This window comes from Populus trichocarpa, chromosome 11 (assembly GCF_000002775.5).
Source record: "Populus trichocarpa isolate Nisqually-1 chromosome 11, P.trichocarpa_v4.1, whole genome shotgun sequence".
Classification (NCBI taxonomy): domain Eukaryota; kingdom Viridiplantae; phylum Streptophyta; class Magnoliopsida; order Malpighiales; family Salicaceae; genus Populus; species Populus trichocarpa.
Window position 1 is genome coordinate 11,968,765 of NC_037295.2, and position 19,903 is coordinate 11,988,667.

The following is a 19,903-nucleotide window of genomic DNA, read 5'->3' on the forward strand; positions in this document are numbered from 1 at the left end:
ATCAAGTTATATTAAGTTCGATGCTATGTATCAAAAACATGTGTTAGGGCTTAGAAAATTACATTGGAAAATAAGAAAAATTTTAAAACAAAAAACAGAAAAAACAAACTTGAAAAGTAAAAGTAAGACTCTTTACTTCTTCTTTTTTTAAGTCATTTTTGAAATTTACCATCATTGTTATTAGATAGAAGAGTTAGTAGAGTCAATCAAGTTGACTTGAGAGTTGGTAATATGAAGCAATTGTGGTTTTCTAACAATCAGGACTTTTGTTATTTTTCTTTGTATAATTTAATTCTTAGTTTTTTTATCATATAATTTAATTCTCACCACCTAATATTTTGGAAAAAAAATTTAAAATCCAAAAAATTAAAAAATCTCGTTAAGCTGTATAGTTTAATTGTCTTGTCATAATTATTATTTTTACTTTGAAAGTTTCATACTTTTTAACTCTCCTCATGTAATTATCTAAAATTTTAACATATAAAATTTTGATATCCAACTTAACAAGACTTGATAGAAGAACACAAACTTTAACACAAACAATGATACACCGGTAGAATTCATATATTTGTTTTTACAAGGACAAAATCCATAGAAAAACAAGAGTGCAAGGTAAAATATGTCATTAATTTAAGGTAAATATGATTAAAAAAAATGGATTTGAAAGGCCAAAGCCAACAATCTACTTATTTTCTAGCAAACAAGTTAACAAAACACTAAAGAGAATGACTAAATCACTATATCTATAAACAAAAAACATTATTAATTAGAATATTGTTTTGTTTTGTTTTTGTTTTTTTAATTTAAACATTCAACAACCAATTCATTTTTTTCTTTCAATCTCATCCTTCAATATTAGCTTGTTTTAAGAAATGTGTTTTATAAAAAAAATTTGATTTCCTTTCTGTCAAGTTATATACCAGTTTTATAGATTTTTTTTCTCAATTTCAATTTTCAATATTAGATCTATTGAAAGTGAGGCTTTATATCATTTTTTTTTAAGTTTCTTTATATATAATTAATTTAAGGTAAATATGATTAAATGAAATGGATTTGGGAGTCCAAAGCCAACAATCTACTTATTTTCTAGCAAACAAGTTAACAAAACACTAAAGAGAATGGTTAAATCACTATATCTATAAACACAAAACATTATTAATTATAATAGTGTTTTGTTTTGTTTTTGTTTTTTTAATTTAAACATTCAACAACCAATTCATTTTTTTCTTTCAATCTCATCCTTCAATATTAGCTTGTTTTAAGAAATGTGTTTTATAAAAAAAATTTGATTTCCTTTCTGTCAGGTTATATACCAGTTTTATAGATTTTTTTTCTCAATTTCAATCTTCAATATTAGATCTATTGGAAGTGAGGCTTTATATCTTTTTTTTAAAAAAAATCTTTCTATTTATTCTCTATTCTACAACAACACCAGATGAAGTTGAATCGCACCAAATACACCTTCACCATTAAAGGGGAAAATTTTCTGGGTTTCATGGTACGTAGTAAGGGTATTAAGCCAAACCTAAAGAAAATCCAGGAAATATGACTCCTCCTCAGACAATGAAAGATGTATATAGATTAACCAAAAGATTTACTGCCTTCAACAGGTACATCTCTCGCTTAAGTGAACATTGTTTGTCTTTCTTAAAAAATTTAAAGAAAATCTCGGATTTAAGTGGACTTTGGAATGTCAACAAGCTTTGGAATAATTAAAGCTCCATCTTTCCTCTCCTAGAGTTTTTTCATAGCCTAGAGAAAGAGAATAACTTTTTCTTTGCTTGGTGGTTGTTGACTTGGCAGTTAGTGCGATACTGGTATGAGAAGAAAAGGGTATCCAAAAGCCAGTGTATTATGCCAACAAATTTCTCCATGGTGCCGAGATGAGATATATGAGGATTGAAAAGATAGCCCTCACTTTGGTTAGTGATGCTAGGAAACTAAAACTATATTTCCAAGCATATCAAGTTATTGTGTTAATTGATTTGCCTTTAAGATAAATCCTCCATAAACCTGACCTATTAGGTCGCCTAGTCAAGTAGGCCATTGAGCTAGGAGAATATAGACTCCGATATCAGTTTAAACCAACTATTAAAAGAAAAGCTTTAGTTGATTTCATTATGGAATACTCCTTCACCAAGCCATCTCCATTAGAGTTTGAAATTGAAGTAGCAGAGAACCAATTTGCCACTAAACCTTAGGTATTACATCTTGATGGAACATTAACCCTGAATGGAAGTGGAGCTGGACTTGTGTTGACTAGCCCTAGGGGAAACAATTTTTAGTATATAATTCATTAGGAATTTTCATCCTCCAATAATATGGTCGAGTGAGGCTCTTTTAGTTGGTCTCAATCTAGCATAGAGTATAAGGGCTTATCTATTTTTATGTTCAACGACTCTTAGCTAATTGTAGAACAATGTTAGGAAGTATTCGAGGTTAAGGAGCCTTCCATGATAAAGTACCGATAAAAGGTGCTTTCACATATTAATGTGAAGAAAGGAAAAGGAAAACAAATTATTATCTCCAAATCCATTTGCGATGGAAACAATAAGGCCAATCTTCTCTCTAAACCAGCTAACTACAATATAACAAAATTTATATCTCATGTCTGGGTTGAGGTGTTCGAAAAACCAAGATATCAGAAAAGTAAATGTGTTGATAGTAACTATACATGCAATCATAAAAAATTAGAGAACCTTAGTCAGGAAATACTTACTCGCGAGATAGTTACCACCATATAGGATTACTACACTCAAGCTAACACGGAGAGCATCATGTTATTGTCTCCAAGATGGTTAATTATATAGAAGATCAACTATTACTCCATTATTGAAGTGTATATCTCCAGAAGAAAGTGAATATATGCTAAGGGAGATCCATGAAGGAATATGTAGATTTCATATAGGGGCGAGAGTCTTAGCATCCTGAATAATTCCCGCAGGGTTTTATTGGCTTACACTCTTAAAAAATACTAAACAAATAGTAAAGAGGTATGAAAAGTGCTAGAGGTTTGCTTTAGTGACTCACCAACCTTTTACTGAGTTAACCATCATTACTTCTTCATGTGTTTTTTTACAATGAGGAATGGATAGACTGAGATCATTATCAAAAGCCTCGAGAAGAAGACAATTTATCTTAGTGATAGTTGAATACTTCACTAAATGGGTAGAGGCAAAGACACTAGTAGAGATAACCACCAACAATGTTATCTTTTTTTTTTTTTTATGGAAGAACACCATACATAGATTTGGACTTCTACATATGCTCATTACTGACAATGAAACCCAATTTGACAATAGAAAAATGAGAAAATAGAGTCAAAAGATCAAGATTGATCACAAGTTCTCCTTCATCTCTCATCCTCAGACAAATGGACAAGTTAAACTCACCAACAAGATATTGTTAAATGGATTGAAGAAGAAAATGGAAGGAGCTAAGGGTGAATGGGCTATGTTGTTAGATAAGACTTTATAAGCATACCGAACAACTCAGAAATCTTTTATCGGTGAAACACATTACCTCTTGAATTATGGAACAAAAACAATGATTACAGCCTCAATAGGATGCCTCGGCCATAAGGTATTACATTTCTCTACCAACACCAATGACCAAAGATTGAGATCAAACTTGGACTTCTTGAAGAAGTTAGAATCAGTTTTGTAATGAAGAATAAGGTATTTTAAAGTCAAGCTACTCAGTACCACAATGTTAAAGTGAAGAATAAAAAATTTAAAGTGGAAGATTGGATATCAAGGAAATTAGAAACTACGAGTAGTGTTGAAGAAAAAAGGAAATTGACACCAAAATAGGATAGACCATTTAAGGTGATTAGAGTAATCAAGTCTAGTACTTGTCACTTACAAGATGAAAAAGGAAAGAATCTTCCACATGTATGGCATTCTAACCTTTTAAAAATATACTTTAATTAAAGTTTCTAATGTTGTCTCTATATCTTTAGGATCTCCAATCAAATATATCTCTAAAGTTTATTCTTCTTGTATGAAACTTAATGAAGTAGTTATTCTTCATTTTTCTTGTTTTTATCTCTCCAAGTTAATTTTCACTATAAAAGTGAATTTACCTTCAATTATCTCCATATTATTTTCTTCAAAGTTTATATATCCAATTAATTTCTCCAAAATAAAATTGGAATAATTCTCTATTAATATCTCCATGTTATTGTTGCCAAGGTTTGTCTATTTGGTTATTTTCTCTAAAGATTGAATTAAATCTCCATGGCAATCTCCGCACCTCTTTATTATTTTCTTGAGGATTTATTTCTTCGTGTTTGAAATTCTAAGTAAGAAAAAATAGTTTGGGTAGTGAATTGGGTCGTGGTTGGTTCGACCAAACTTTCCTTTAGTTTGGTCTGGGAGGTCGATTGGATCAAATTAGACATGTAGTTCGGTCGAAGCAAACTACAGGTAGTCTTGTCAAACTAAACTACACAAACCAAACTAAAAAAAAACATTTCAGAGTTATTTACCCAATATGTTATGAAATAAACAAGAAAAGTCGACATTAATGCTTTGAGACCTATTACGGAAATGAAGATCTCTAATCATGTTTACCAATTTATCCTCTAATATTGTTTTTAATACTGGAATGGTGCTATAAATAGTCTCAAATTCAGAGTTATTTAACCCAATAATTGTCAAGGAGAACATTCTCTTTGTAATCATGTCACCTCACTTTAAATATGTGCTAATTCATTTTATACACTAGTTAATGTACTATAAGCATTAAATGATATTTTTTCAAGCTCCTCAATTTTATTTTTGTAGCCAACCATTTTTTTGCTTAGATTCCACTATAGTATCCCGAAGAGTGGTAAACTCTATATAGAAAATGTTTCCTTTTGTGCACAAGGAGCAATATGTTGATTGTAATTCATGAAAACCCTCCTCTACTTGAGCCTTCTTTTCCTGGCAAGTGGTAATCTCTTAACGAGCTTGTATCAAAGAATTAGTATCTACTTATGCTCTCCTTCTCATCTTCAGAGAGCTAATGCTTGTCTTTATAAAATCTAGGAAAAATATTTTGTTAGCAATGATAACAATCATAAAGGCTTATGATAAAAGATCAACAATCTTTTACTCATATGAAAAGCATAATTCAGGTTATGGGATAACAAGTTCGACATGCTACCTCTTCCAAACCGTTGGATATCTCGATGAAATTATGTTATTCTAACAACAATATACATATATATATGTGTATATATATATATATATATATATATATATGTATGGTCATAATGATCAACAAATGAATTATTATTCTTGTTGCTACCCAATGTTTTACTCAATTTTTGAAAAACAAATCAAAAATAGCAAAAAATAATAAAAATCCAAAAAATATATTTTTGACATCTTTGTGTCACTTGCAACGTCTTTTTCCAACGCTCATTTGTTAGCGCACTTTTTAAGTCGACATTGAAGTTACTCTTTTAAAAAAAATCAAAATAAAAAAATAAAATAAAAATCAAAATTTACAGAGGACCAAATACAAAAAGAAAGAATCTGAGGGACCAATTTTTTTTTTGTATTGCTTGATCACCAAGTTTGCTTGGGGACAAAAAAAGCAAAAATACAAAAACTTAAACCTAATTAACCTAAACTGGCCCTCTCCCGCCCTATGGTTTTCTCTCATCTTCTATACTGAAACTACCCAACACCCCTCCTTTTGCTTTGGCTGAACCCCCACGAGCTCCCCTTCATCTTCTCTACTCTTGTTAGAAAACAATTTTTTCACCATCTTTTGAACTGGTCTCAATCTTCACCAAATAGCCCCCATTTTCCTTTCATATTCAACCTTCAACCTTCAGCCCCTTCATCTCCCTCATCTCCAACGAACCAACCTGAACTTTCTTTTTCCATCTACCACCAGCCTCCAGCAGCCCCATAGACCCCTCACTTCCTTTTTTTTCTCCTTCATACCATCAACACCGTTGAACCAAGAAAACAACCTCGATCATTTTTAGCTTTTTCATCTCCAACAACCCCCACATAGAGAAAAAAAAACCATCTGACTCATTTTCCCCAGCAAATCCTCCGTTCATTAACTTTTCCTCTCTACCCCCATTACACCCAAAACAGCCGCCACACAGGTCACGACCCTTCACCCTCCTCTCAAACCATCTTCTCCAGGTAAACACCCAGCAACCTCCACATACAGAAAAAACCTTGAGCCTTCAGGCCCATTCCCCTAGACAAAGCCTCACACTCATCTTCTCTCCTTCAAACACCAGCAAATCCATCACCTCTCCCTATTCAAACCAACAACTCGTCGGTCAGACACTACACAGATAAACCTCTCATCTCCTTCTCTGAACCATCCTCCATTCTCACTGCCACTATTTCACCGCAACTCAACCAACACCACCAGATTTGTCTCAGCCATTCTTCTTCCATCGAAGATCCACCACTTCCAACCATGTTGACAACAGCAGCAAAGCTTCAACCAATCGCTCCCTCACTCACAGGAGACCACGACCACCAAAGTAAAGGTTTTCCTTTACAACAAAACTGTGTATGGAGGAGAAGAAAAGGGAAACTGAGAACAGATCCTTAAAAATAAAAATAAAAATGAATCGACTGACTTGTATGTTTTTTCATCTTTTACAGGTGACAATGGCCATCATCATCGGTGTAGGAAGAGAGGAAAGGAAGAGATCTTTTAGGTCCACTTGATTTTCCAGTTCACAGGAGACAATGCGTGGAATTCACGCGTCAACAGAATTGGTGGCGCATGGAGAAGACGTGTTGCCACTGTTCTTACAACCCAGAACTTTCCAGCACTATTCTCGAGTCCAAGCAACTTTTTCCAGATAATGTTTTTACCTTTGTAAGGTCCTTTTTGCAATTTTTAGATGTTGATGTGTGTATTTAAATTATGGTTAAACTGTAAATTTTTATTATGTTTACAACATGTAAATTGTGGGGTGTGTTAGCAAAAATAATAATAATAAAAGATGTGTGTGTGTTTGTATTTTCTTATATGTTTAATATTTCAATAAATCACTATTTTTTAATTCATGAGAATTAATGGTTAAAAATCCTGGTATAGAATGTTGGACCTACAAATGAGAATGATATTTGAAATATCAGAGTTGACTAGAAAATTTTTAGAGTTATTCTAAATGTTCACCAATTTTAATTGGAAATATTTTCATTGTAATACACAAATTACGAAGAACTTTTTCCTAAGAATTTATTTGGGTACACGAGTTCATAATAAATTCTTAAACACCGGATTTATTTATACGAGTAAATCTCAATTATAAACTACAGATAGACTACCGATCAGAAAACCATCAAAACCTCTAAATTACATCAAACCACAAAACAACTTACCTTAGGTAGGGTGCGCTAAGGGTCCTAATACCTTCCCTAGCCACAATTAGTCTCTTACCCTCAAATCTCTGACAAGACTAGTATATCTGAATTTCTTAGCAACCTTGAACCAAACAACTAGGTGGCGACTCCAAACGACCCCTCCGACCCAGTGCGTCCACATGCGACAATTCCCAAATAGCAAAGTCATGACATATCTCTCTCTATCAGTGTATATCACTTCTTTAGGAGGTTGGAATCCTATCAATGAAGGTTTATCAGGCATGGGGCCATAACCACTAATAGTCATATGATTCATAAAAATTTGTGTGAAAGAAAGATGAAACCATAAAAGAGGAGGAATAAAAGAAGAAATGTCAACAGTAGGGCCATCACTTTGACTTATATCATTAGGGATGTTGATAGGGATTGGCAAACTAGTCACAGAACTTATAACAACAGGATTCTAGGCAATAACATGTGCAGGGCTTGGCAACGGACTAGGTGAGGGTGTCATTGTCATGGGACAACTGGCATCTACAAGCTTGAAATTCATAGGCAGAGAACTACATCTTTTCTCGCTCCTCAAACATAGAGCATACCTGCTCCTCGTTGTTCCTATATCAAGTTCAGAGTCTATTTCACCACTTTCTAGATGAATTGCACCTAATTCATCTACTTCGAGTTTTTCTACAGCCTTTCCCTTCTCTTGTGATTTCTTCTTTTCAGATTCTTCTTCTTGAGACTCTTCCTACTTCTTTTCAGAGGACGATGTGATGATAATGATGATGAGGTTTTTTAGGCTTGTTTTTTCTGGTTATTTAATTTTTTCAAAGAGTGGGGTTACAACATAGACAAATATCACTATAACACTTATGCAGCACGAGATTCTAAAAAAATGACAAAATATCTCTCATATCATATATGTTGTCTAATAGAGAATACCCTTCTGCCAACTAAAGAAGGTAATGTTGACAATTGTCAATAACATTTCAGAACATCTTTTCCTTATTTGGACTCAAATAAAGAACAACATTATCTACAACACAATCTCTAGAATGGAGAACATCCCCCATATTATTTTAGTAGAGAACCACTATAACACATTATAATCCAATCACTCTAATTTTTTACTGAGAGTGTTTTGCCTTGAAAAATATCTTCCAAGAGATTTGGTGTTCTTCTCTTAGAAAAAGTGTAAGACCATGCTATACCCTTTTTAGCTTCAGGAGAACTAGATAGACTATAACAATATTTAAATAGTTCAACAATAGGATTTTAACCTTTAAGTCTCAGGTATCTGTTAAAAGTTGTTATAGTCATCCACCCAATTAGGTGTAACTAACCTTCAGATATGTTATAATAACAAAATATGTCTCTAACAAAACCATACGTGAGAAAGATATACACAAACCTAAACATGCATATGAGAGTTGTGATCTCAAAATTTCAAGTTGTTGACTCTAGTTTTCTACTTAGTCTTTCACAGGTAAGTGGAGTCCTACCATTATACCCTGGCATCATGTTAAGTGTTAGATGATTAATAGATCTATTGGCTACAACACTTCTATAAAGGTCATGGGGTTGAGGTGGATAAGATGTAAGCATGGGATTTGATGCACCCCATGAGAAAATCTAGCCCTCTTGTTCCCACTAACAAATATACTAGCTCTAGAGTCACTATAAAATGAGTAAGTTTCCTCACATCTGTTTCTACTTATAAAAGATTCACAACAAGGAATTCGAAAGAAAGAAGAATAAGGTATTGAAGTGGAGAAATTGAGAAGAAGAAATGACTATTTATAGAGTGATTCTACCAACAACATTAAAGTAATTCGGCGTGCCCACGTGAAACAGTGATACATTTACCAAGATTCTTAAGATAATTGTCATCGGTCATGGTAGAATAAGTTCTTTAGCTTTATCACGTACACAACCATATGAAAGATGAAAGATGTTTAATGATTCCTGACATTGATACATCTTTAATTTCCAACAATGTGATTCCTGAAATAGTTATCATTGTCATGATGGACCAAGTTCTCCAACCCTATTACGTACACAACAATATGAAAGATGTCCAATGATTCCTGACATGGATGCAGGTTTTAATTCCCACCAATATCGGTCATAATATCACTAACATTCCTTGTATATATCATTCAATTTGTCCATTGCATATGGCTTTATGATAAAGTTATTTTTTAACAACAATTTGTTAAAAAATTACTTTAAAGGGCAATTGATGATGATAAGATATTCGGTTGGGCCTAGCCCAATAGAATTACCCAACCCCCAACCGAGTTCTTCTTCTTTTCTCCTTTCCTTCCTCTCCCTTTAATCACAAGCTAAAAGTCTATGATAACTCTACTTGCATCTATAATAGAGGAATAAGGTTGCCACCTTAGGTCGAAAGATTTTTTCTAGATATTTATCTATATTTTTTCATGTTTTTTTTTAAAATAAAATGTTAAGTTTTAACAATAAGAAAGGGATTCTCTCTCAAGACAAGACATAGAAAAATATCTCTCTCCCTCTCTCTCTCTCTCTCTATATATATATATATATATTCACTTTTTTCCATTATCAATACCTAATAACCTTAAATTGATTTTGGTATTGGAGGGTTTTTTTGCATGTAACAACCGTTATCTATACAACAATCATCCTTAAAGGAATCTCGGATTTAATGCAGTGGGTTTCAAGCTTCTTCAGTTTGTTTCCATGCTTTGCAAAATGAGGTGCCTATTTTTTGCAATTTATGACTTTAATGATTCAGGTTTTTTAAATTTTTTCTTGCCTTCATCAATAATATTAAGATCGTTGATGCATTGCAGAAATAGTGATTATTTAGCCTTGTTTATGGGCTTTTGAAAATCATCTAAGAGGCTGATATTATTTTTTCAATCCTTCTATAGCGAAAGTTGTTTTCTCTATTGCCAGGTAGAGGAAACCAATAAGAGGGCGAAATTCCACATTTGTTTTCATATTTGCTGGTTGATTTTTCCCATTCTATTCATTCAATTTGAACTTTAAATTGCTACTTAACCCTTCAAACAAGTGATTCTCACGATTGCTATGGAGAACAAGAGGAAATTTGAATTTGGATATGGCTGCTCCAAAAGATACAAAAAGACACCAAGTCGTAGGAAACATGGCTGCTCCAAAAAGTCCCTGTATCCATACCAAGACTATATAAGATACAGATACGTGATACGTATCAAATTGGTGAGAATACAACAAAAATAAAATAAAATAATTGAGATATGCAGGATAGGATACAGCTAGAACTAGAAAATTATCCATGTTACGCTACCGGTCAGATTAAATTTTTAATAAGTGTTGAAAAAAATTCAAGCATTGTTAACATGTTTTCTAGGAAAAAAAATTCCATGGAGGTTGACCCAATGTGAAATGATTTACTTTGCATATCCCAAAATAACTCAAACAAATGGTAAATATATAGTTTGATTAAAAAAAATCAAGACAATATCTTTTTTTTTTTAATATTAAGATGACAACATATTAGACTACTTAGATTTACTCGAATCAACTCATATTAGCCAACTAAATCTCCAATCTAAGTTATGAGATCCTAATAACATTATAGAAAACAAATAAAAAAATATTAAGTTCTATTATTAATCAACTCAATATTTAAGGATGTAATTGAAAACAAAATTCAATTACAAAAATGAGTCGAGTTAACTTGGGTTATCCTGTCAAATCTTAGTTATTAGACCGGGATAACAGCATAGGAAGAAAAATAAATCAAATCATGAAGCTTAATTTTCAATCAACTCAATGTTGAATGATGAAATTGAAGAAAAAAATCAATTAAAAAAGAAACACAAAAAAACCACCCAAGTTAACTGACCAAGTCTGTGACCCGAGTCATGAGGCCGAGATAACCTCGTAGAAAACAAACCGAAATAAATTATGAAGTCTAATTCTCAATCAACCTAATATTAAAGGATAAAATTGAAATAAAAAATCAAATTAAAAAAAAACAAAAAAAAATGGAGGCAACTAGGCTAACTTGCGACCCAAGTCATGAGATTGTAATAACCCCATAGAAAGTAAATAAAAAAAATTATGAAGCATAATTCTCAACTAACTTAGCGTTGAAGGATTAAATTGAAAAAAAAAATCAATTAAAAAAACAAAAAAAAACATTCTGAGTCAACCTAGGTTAACTTGTTAAATTTGGATCATGAGACTGAGATAACTCTATAGAAAGAAAATAAATTACAAAGTTAAATTCTTAATCGACCTAATATTGAAAGATGAAATTGAAAAAAAATCAATTAAAAAAAGACAAAAAACACTTGAGCCAACCCGGCTAAACCGCAAAACTTGCGACACGAGTGATGTGACCGTGATAACCTCATAGCAAACAAATAACAAAAAAATACAGCAAAGTTCTCAACCAACACAAAATTGAAGAATAAAGTTAAGAAAAAAAATCAATTAAAAAAAATAAATAACTTAAGCAAACCCGAGTTAACTTGTCAAACTCAAGTCCTCATACTAGAATAATTCTATATATAAAATAAATTAAAATAAATAATAAAATTATATATAAAAAACCTTTTAAAAAATAATTATAAAATTTCTTGGTATTTCACTTTCCATTACTACAGTGAAATTCCAAGGCATTTTAGTGTAGGTTAATTAATGAGCTGCGATTTCCTTGGGACAAATGTTACTGCTACGGCATAAATTTCATCAATTATCTTTTTTTTTAATGTTTTTTTTTTTTTTTGGAATGTTCTTAGATTAGATTAATTTGTGTTTCAGAATTATAACTCTCTCTAGTCTCTAAAATTACATTTAAGGTTCACATCAATGTTACTGTTGCCTCCTCACCTTAGATTCATGGACGCTATCACTCTAGAACACTTCTATTTTCAATCTTCCATCAAAATACTGAAATCTTAATTATTAAATAAATCACGAAGAGATAATTATAAACCACTAATCAACTTGAAATTATTTTCAGTTCTTGAATATTTCATACGGCTTAAATCCGATTTATAAAACTTGTTTATTGCAATCATGTTGAACTAATTACGTGTATTTTTTTAAATTTATCTGAACTTTACTGGAATATCCAAGCTCAAAACTTAATAAAAATAAAAATCATATGGACTACAGAAATTTTTTTAAAAAAAATAAAAACTGCTTAATTAGTCAAATCAACATTTCATCCTTCAATGGTTTTTCTTAAGCTCAAACACGTTTAAGTCATTAGCATAAAGCCTATAATTTCAGTAAGCATCAATATTACAATCTTGGCCCTGAATTATTGGTTTGGCTAAGAGTTGAAGAGCCCAAAGTAATTTTCCTGAAATAATATTTTTTTATTTTTTAAATTTATTTTTAAAAAACACACAAAAAAAACTTAATTTAAAACAAAGAAAAAAATTAAATAAAAATTATTTTTTTCAAAAACATTTTTAAAATGTGAAAACAAACAAGTTAAAAGAGTAATTATATAATAAAAATATATACTCATAAAATTAAAGATCAACCCTAAAATAAATATTTATTTGAGATTATGTAAACCTTATAGAAAACAAATAAAAATAAATCACACACTCTATTTCCTAACCAATCTACTATTAAAGGAAGAAATAAAAAAATAAAGGACCAAAACATATTCAATCGGTAAGTAAACCCGTCAAACCTGTGAATCGAGTAACCTGGACTACCATGTCAAATCCATGAACCGAATTATGAACTCCATTGATATTATAATTTTTTTAAAAAAAATTGTTATTTAACTATATAATTACAAAAATAGACGATCACAAAATCAAACACCAACCCAATACCGAGATATTTTTTTAAGACCGCGGTAACCCTATAGAAAGCGAAACTAAACCACTTATGAAGCTGAATTTTCAATTAATCTAATATCTATAGATGAAATAAAAAAAAATTTACTCATCAGACCCGCGAACCATGTCAACCAGCCAAACTATGAACAGATCCATTGACTTTATAAAGTTTAATAACATTGCTTTTTTCCGAAACAATTTTTTTTAACTATAAGAGAAAAAAATAAACGATAACAAAGTCAAGTTCAATTAAAAAAAAAAAGACATCACATTAAACCCGTAAACCGAGGCAACTTGGGTTACTCTAGCAAACCTGTAAACCACTTTAACCCTATAAAAAGGCAAAATGAAAAGAAATAAATTGCGAAACTCAATTCTCAATCACCTCGATATTAAAAAATAAAATAAACAAAAACAAAATTTAAAACAATAATAATAACAAAAATTTAAAAAAAAAGAAGTATTTCATTATGAATTGCTATTATAATCCACAGTACAATGTAATGTGAGTATAATATGTGGGTGAACATATTGTAATTCACAATGCAATAAATGTGGGCGAACAATAATTTTCCCAAGCTTTCTCTTAATATGTCAAACATTCAGCATAATAACATGCAGCGAGGATTAAATTCATAATTCTTTTTAATAAAAATAGATCCAAATACAGTTTTATGTTTTTATGATTTGAGAGAATTAAACATTTAACTAAACACAACTTCACTTCACATTTTTTTAATTTTTATTTATAATTTTTAAAGTCTTATAATAATGAGAATTAATGTATATTTTTATATAAGAGTTATTTGAAGGAAAAACATAAGCGCCATAATTCTCTTATATAAGTTTTTCCCACAATACATGATATCATTATTTATAGGTAAAAATACATATTTCATTTTTTCATTAATTGCATATTAAAAGAAGATGAGCAGCACTAATTAAATTTGAAGAGAAAAAAATGAAATTGTGACTGATCCTTTCATAATTATTGTATTCATTCTCAAGGTAATTTAATATCTAGACATTCAAATTTATTAACTTTAAATAAGATATAAATAGCATGATATCTATTCTTTTATTTCACTTTTTTTTTAATTTAACGTACAATCCATTATATTGATATGGCAGTGTTGATTTTTATTTACTTTCAAAATGTTCCATTTTTGTATAATATATAAAATAATTAAAAAAATAACAGATCTCTAACATATCTTATCTTTAATTTTTATGTACTTTTTTGAAAAATAAAATTGATCAAAATAAGATTGCTTTTATTATTTAAAAAATAGGTCAAACAAGTTAACCCTCTCGACCTATGATTTAAATCTTGTCTCGGATTGATTCTCGAATCGGGTTTTAAAATTATGATAATAATTACTTTTATCTATACGTTGACTCGAGTCAACCAACAATAACCACTTTTATCTATATGTGTACTTGATTCGACCCGTGACTTGGGTCTTACCCAAATCGACCCTTGAGTCGGATTTTTAAAGTCATGATAATAACAACTTTTATTCTTACATTGACCTGGGTCAACCCGGGTTGACTCTTCTGATCCATGACCCGAGCTTAGCCTTGGTTTAACCTCAAATTAAGTTTTAAAACTATGATAATAACCACTTTTGTAGTTTTGTTCTTTCGTTGACCCAAGTCGACGGTCAACCCCACTCGTGACCTAGGTTTTGCCCCAGGTCGACCCCCGAATCGGGTTTAAAACTATAATAATAACCATTTTTATTCTTACACTAACTCGGGTTAACATGACCCATGACCCGGGTTTTGCCCTAGATCAACCCTCGAGTTGGGTTTTAAAACTATAATAATAACCGTTTTTATCCTTACATGTCTTAGATGAACAATTTTGGAATTGAGAGTTTTTTACAATGATATTCTAGGAATAAAAAATAATAATTATTATCTCTGAAAACATGTTTTTTCTATACCTCCTATTTTAAAAATACAAAATTCAAACCAAAATTGTTCTAAACATATTTATTTTTATCTTTTTAACCAAACAAATTTATATCTCTACTGTTTCCATCCTTTCTACCCCAGGACATATCCAAACCCCCCATAATGATCTAGCTTTGGGAGCTTCATTTATCTAAGGAGCATAATACCCTTTGCACGATCCCACTAACAGAACCGGGAGGTTGTTAAGTGTAATTGCAAAGACTGCAAAGTGTTGCAGCCACTATCCTACAAGGTAATTTAGCTTTTTTAATGGATAAATTACATTTAAACAACCTATTGTTTGAGATTGTTCATATATTTCAGCGGGCCTCCTATATTATGCTATGTCATTTCACTTATCATCCTATACTTTGATTTCATTTACCAGCATTACTCTTTAGGGGTGAGCACTGTCTGGTTTAACCCGAAAACCTGTACTGAGCCGAATTCAAAATATCAATCAATTTGGATTCTAATATAATTAATGTGCAAAAAACTGAACCTAAAATTAATTTGGTTTTTTCAAGTTTGGTTTGGTTGAATACAAAGCTCCACAAACAAACTCTAATATTTTCCTGATTTAATTATTTGTAACATCAGGTAATCCAGTTAAATTTACAAGTAGGGCAGGAGTCATAAATATTTGGAAGAGCTGCTTTCATCCCTCCACTTTCCCACTTTTTTCTTATGGCTTTAAATGTTCTTAACCAAACTCTATGGTAAGGGGAAAAGAAATGATTTTCCTTTCTTTCTGTGTTTTTTTTTTTTTTTTTGGTGGATATGGTCTTCATTTCTTATATGATATTGTCAAACTAATCTTGTGTTTATTTAGACATAAATGGAGGAATGATCCACTTGAAATGTTCTCACTCATTGGTTAGGTGCTTTCAAATTTTTTCCGAGATAAATTTTTGCCCCCAACACCAAATAATGTACGAGGTTTTTTATACAAAATGAAAGAAGATAGATCATAGTCTTAAATGGTAATGGTATATGTATATGCTTACTCTATCTAGACAGCCCTAATTACACTTGTTTTAACCTTTAATTTCAACATTAGAACTTTACTGAGCATCTATCAAGTACAAAAGTTACCACATGTGAATGCAAAAGCTATTTTAACAATTTGACCATTCTATATCTCAACCCTGATGATAAAAAATGGAACCCAAAGAGCCATGCTAGTAATCATTCATCAGGCAGAGTTACTTGGAGAGGTTATAGTTTATGGATAATGTACAACCATACCTCAGGTGCCAAGGTTGGGAGCACGCCTCAGGTGCCAAGGTTGGGAGCACGAGTTGACACTGGTGGACCATTTGAATATCTCCATTGACCACATGCTAAGCATCTGTCCAACTTCAGACAGTTCTCCAAAGTACAGAATTTGCAGGACCAGATTTTGTTCTTGGTGCTGGCATCTTTGGGCTTTTGTGCGCCACAAAGCTCGCATATTGGGGCTAGTTGCTGCAGTAATCCAACACATGACACAAAAAAATGCTCATCAATTCAGCAATAGTAAAAAGAAGACGAAAAATATTTGGTTGCTATGGACAAACAGTATAGTATAATACACATTTTGTTCAGTTGAGTATCAAAGTATATATTTACAAGACCCTCAAAAATTTACTGCACCATTTTCCTTGCTTCGTCATCTTTGTTCCCTACTCTACTGAAGCTATTATAGACTAATGGAACCCAAGAAACCAGCTCCCTTGTATCAACACTAAAGTCTTCAGTTATAGCATTTAGTATAATGCCGGTGCTCATTGTCTTGTATAGATACTAAAGTCTTCAGTTAACGCAAATTTATAATATGCAAGAACATGGAAAAAATCAACTTCTAAGCAGAAAAACATGAACAATCTTGAACAATAAAATAATCAGCCTTTTATGTGACAAAAAAGAACAAATGAATACTTAGAACAGTATCTGCAGGTAGAAGAGACATGATTGTCGTTTCTGGACAAAACAATAACACAATCTCCAATTGTTGCATTTAGTACAAAGTGGGAGCTCATTTCAAAAAATGCTTCTATATTTAATGGGAATTAATAAACCAACGACTGGAAAATTCAACTTGTAAGCTGAAAAAAAAAATGTAAACAATCTTGAACAATTAAACAAATCAAGATTTTACAGAACCAAAAGACTCTGCGCATTATCTACAGATACGAGAGATAAGGTTGTCATCACTGAATCTACAGTAACAAAATCTCCAACTATTGCATTTAGTATAAAGCAGGTACTCATTTCAATGTATGCTCTTTGTGTTTATGCAAATTTATAAACAAAAGACTGGAAAATATAAATTATATGCTAAAAATGTAAACCATCTTGAACAATTAAAATAAATCCATTTATAAGCCAAAAACACTCTGTGTATCATCTGCGTCCATAAGAGATACAGTCCCAAGTATGTACTTAAGCTGTGAGGTGTAAGGAATAGATCATGTAACTTGAAAATCTAGCATTAAAAATACTCAGAATATATTTCCAATGAAGCGTAGCCGCAAAACAATTGAGTTGATGTAATGATGCTGATCACTTACTGGATTCAGTAGTGTGCAGGTTCCACACTCCCACAAAGAAGATGCCTCTGGAGTATGTGCTGTATCACAATTACATATGGAACCAAAGGATGAATCACTGGTTAAAGGAGGTGCCTCTAGAACATGTCTTGTATCGAGATTAGTTGTGGATCCAAAAATTGAATCACTCGTTAAATCAATGAAACTACCTTCTATGTGGGTAGTAGTATCAGGAAATGGATCCTTATATGAATTGCAAATTTTTTTTCTAAGGTTGGTGCCATGATCGAGCATAGACCCAGATGTTGAAGCATCTTTGGATAAATCCACAAAATTAGAATCTGAAACTGAATGTCCATTGGAAGATAAACAAGCTGTTCTGTCATTTGATTCACAACCTCTTTTTCTACAGTTATGTAACCTTGAGCTTTCTGTAAATTCCCCCATAGATACAGGGTTTTCTGCAATATCAGAGCTAGTTTCTCCATCACCAGAGGTCTCATCAGTCTCAGCCAACAGAGAACCACACCATATCTCATCCTGCAACCTCCTTTCCGCAGCCATTGCAGCAGCTTGTATTGGACTGAGTGCAGCCATGATGGTACTATCACCTCCAAGCCTTTTAGGCTGAGATGGCAGCATGGATCCTAATTTCGCCCTCTTTTCCGCAGCAGCTAGGGCAGTTTTGCGAAGAGATGACAGAGCAGGTTGGCAGGAAAACCCACCCAAACGCCTCCCTGGAAGATCAAAACCCTCTCCTGTGCCAGTGATTCCCTTGAAAATCAACTCTTCGCACTCCTGTTAAAAACAACGGGAGCAAGTGAGGTGGGTCATAGCGGAACCATATTGCCTGACTTGAAAACTACAATTGGATTGTTTACAAACAAGAAAAAAGTAATGGAGATTAAAGATGCACGAGATACATCTGAAATTCAATATGACAGGCTATAACTGCATATAAACATTTAATTAAAATAAAATGCCAAAGAAAAAAGAAATAGAGGACCTTTCTGAGTTCATCCCAGAGCTTGTAAAAGTTGGCGTTGTGGGGACCATGAACATTATGGCAAAGCTCATGAAGCATTGTATCAAGAACCTGATGGAATGGAAAGAAATCCAAATCCCTGTTTGGTCTCCGAAGCCTCAACTTCACATGCACCCCACCTCCTACATTTAATCCCAGAAGAGACCGGTTGTTTGGACTGAAGTCCGATTCAAACATATAGTTTCAGTCGTCAGTCAATTTGGCATCAAAACAACATAGAATGTAAATGAGAAACCATAATTTTCCAGCAGTTTTCAAAAATCTAACTAATTTCGCCAATACAACTATTAAAATAATTTTATTTCATTTTCCACCATTAACCGGCCTGTTGATGAATGAATCACATTTTAACTTCGGCACAGTAATGGGTTTACAAAATGGAATTTTCTTATCCTTTCTTTTGGGGCATTTAATTTCTCAGCAGCCAAACAGAGACTGTATATAATATAATATATTTTTTCAAAAGAAAGAATACCAGAATTCAGAGAGAAGCTTGACACGCCAATTGTGTTTACGCATGATGGGCTGCACCTGTTTGGCTATTTTGTCTAACATCCTTCTGGCTTCCTCTTCTCCTGGTTTTTTTAGGGCTTTGATTTCCCATACTTTGTTTAAATCACTCAAATTCATCTCTCTCTCTAGCTAAAAAATCTAAATCAGAACCCTGATCAGTATGATACGCTTAGCCTATTTGCTTGCTGTTATGACGAGGATTTGAGAGATTTGTCTAGCTACAATGGTGGTGAGTTTCCTTTTAAAGAGTCTTTATATGGATTTGTGTTTGAAATTGTTAATTTGTAAGAACATTTTACTATGTTGTCTTACGAAAATATGTTTAGTCCTAACAAAAGCGAAGGAAATTGAATGAATCTAAGATTTTAATTTTTATCTTTATTTTTTTTAAGATACGGTATGTTTTATTTTTATTTTTATTTTTATTTCTAAATTTGAATAAAATTCGATATATAGTTTTGTTATTTAAAATTTTTAATAGTTTTGTCTAGTTCAAATTAACAAAAATTAAACCCTTTTTGAAAACCACGGTTGATTGTTCTCTGCCGCAATAACATCTTTGCTCTTCCAAAAACAAAATTACATCCTTGGTAATTTGATCTTTTTACAAAACTCGTTGCTAATTAAAGCTTTATCAAAGATATGTGTTTTTTTAAAAAAATTAAATACAATAAA

The 19,903-nt window shown here is 32.0% G+C and overlaps 1 protein-coding gene across 1 annotated transcript; it reads right to left on the reverse strand.

Annotated features, from left to right (window-relative positions):
* Positions 1-10,298: 10,298 nt before the first annotated feature.
* On the reverse strand, positions 10,299-19,559 carry LOC7483646 (uncharacterized). The gene is made up of 5 exons (XM_024611863.2): positions 19,191-19,559; positions 18,677-18,872; positions 17,692-18,468; positions 16,388-16,606; positions 10,299-10,511 (listed from the first exon to the last, which is right to left on the reverse strand). The coding sequence occupies exons 1-4, from the start codon at positions 19,343-19,345 to the stop codon at positions 16,415-16,417; spliced, it is 1,320 nt and encodes a 439-aa protein (XP_024467631.2). The 5' UTR covers positions 19,346-19,559; the 3' UTR covers positions 10,299-10,511; positions 16,388-16,414.
* Between the last annotated feature and the right edge of the window lie 344 nt (positions 19,560-19,903).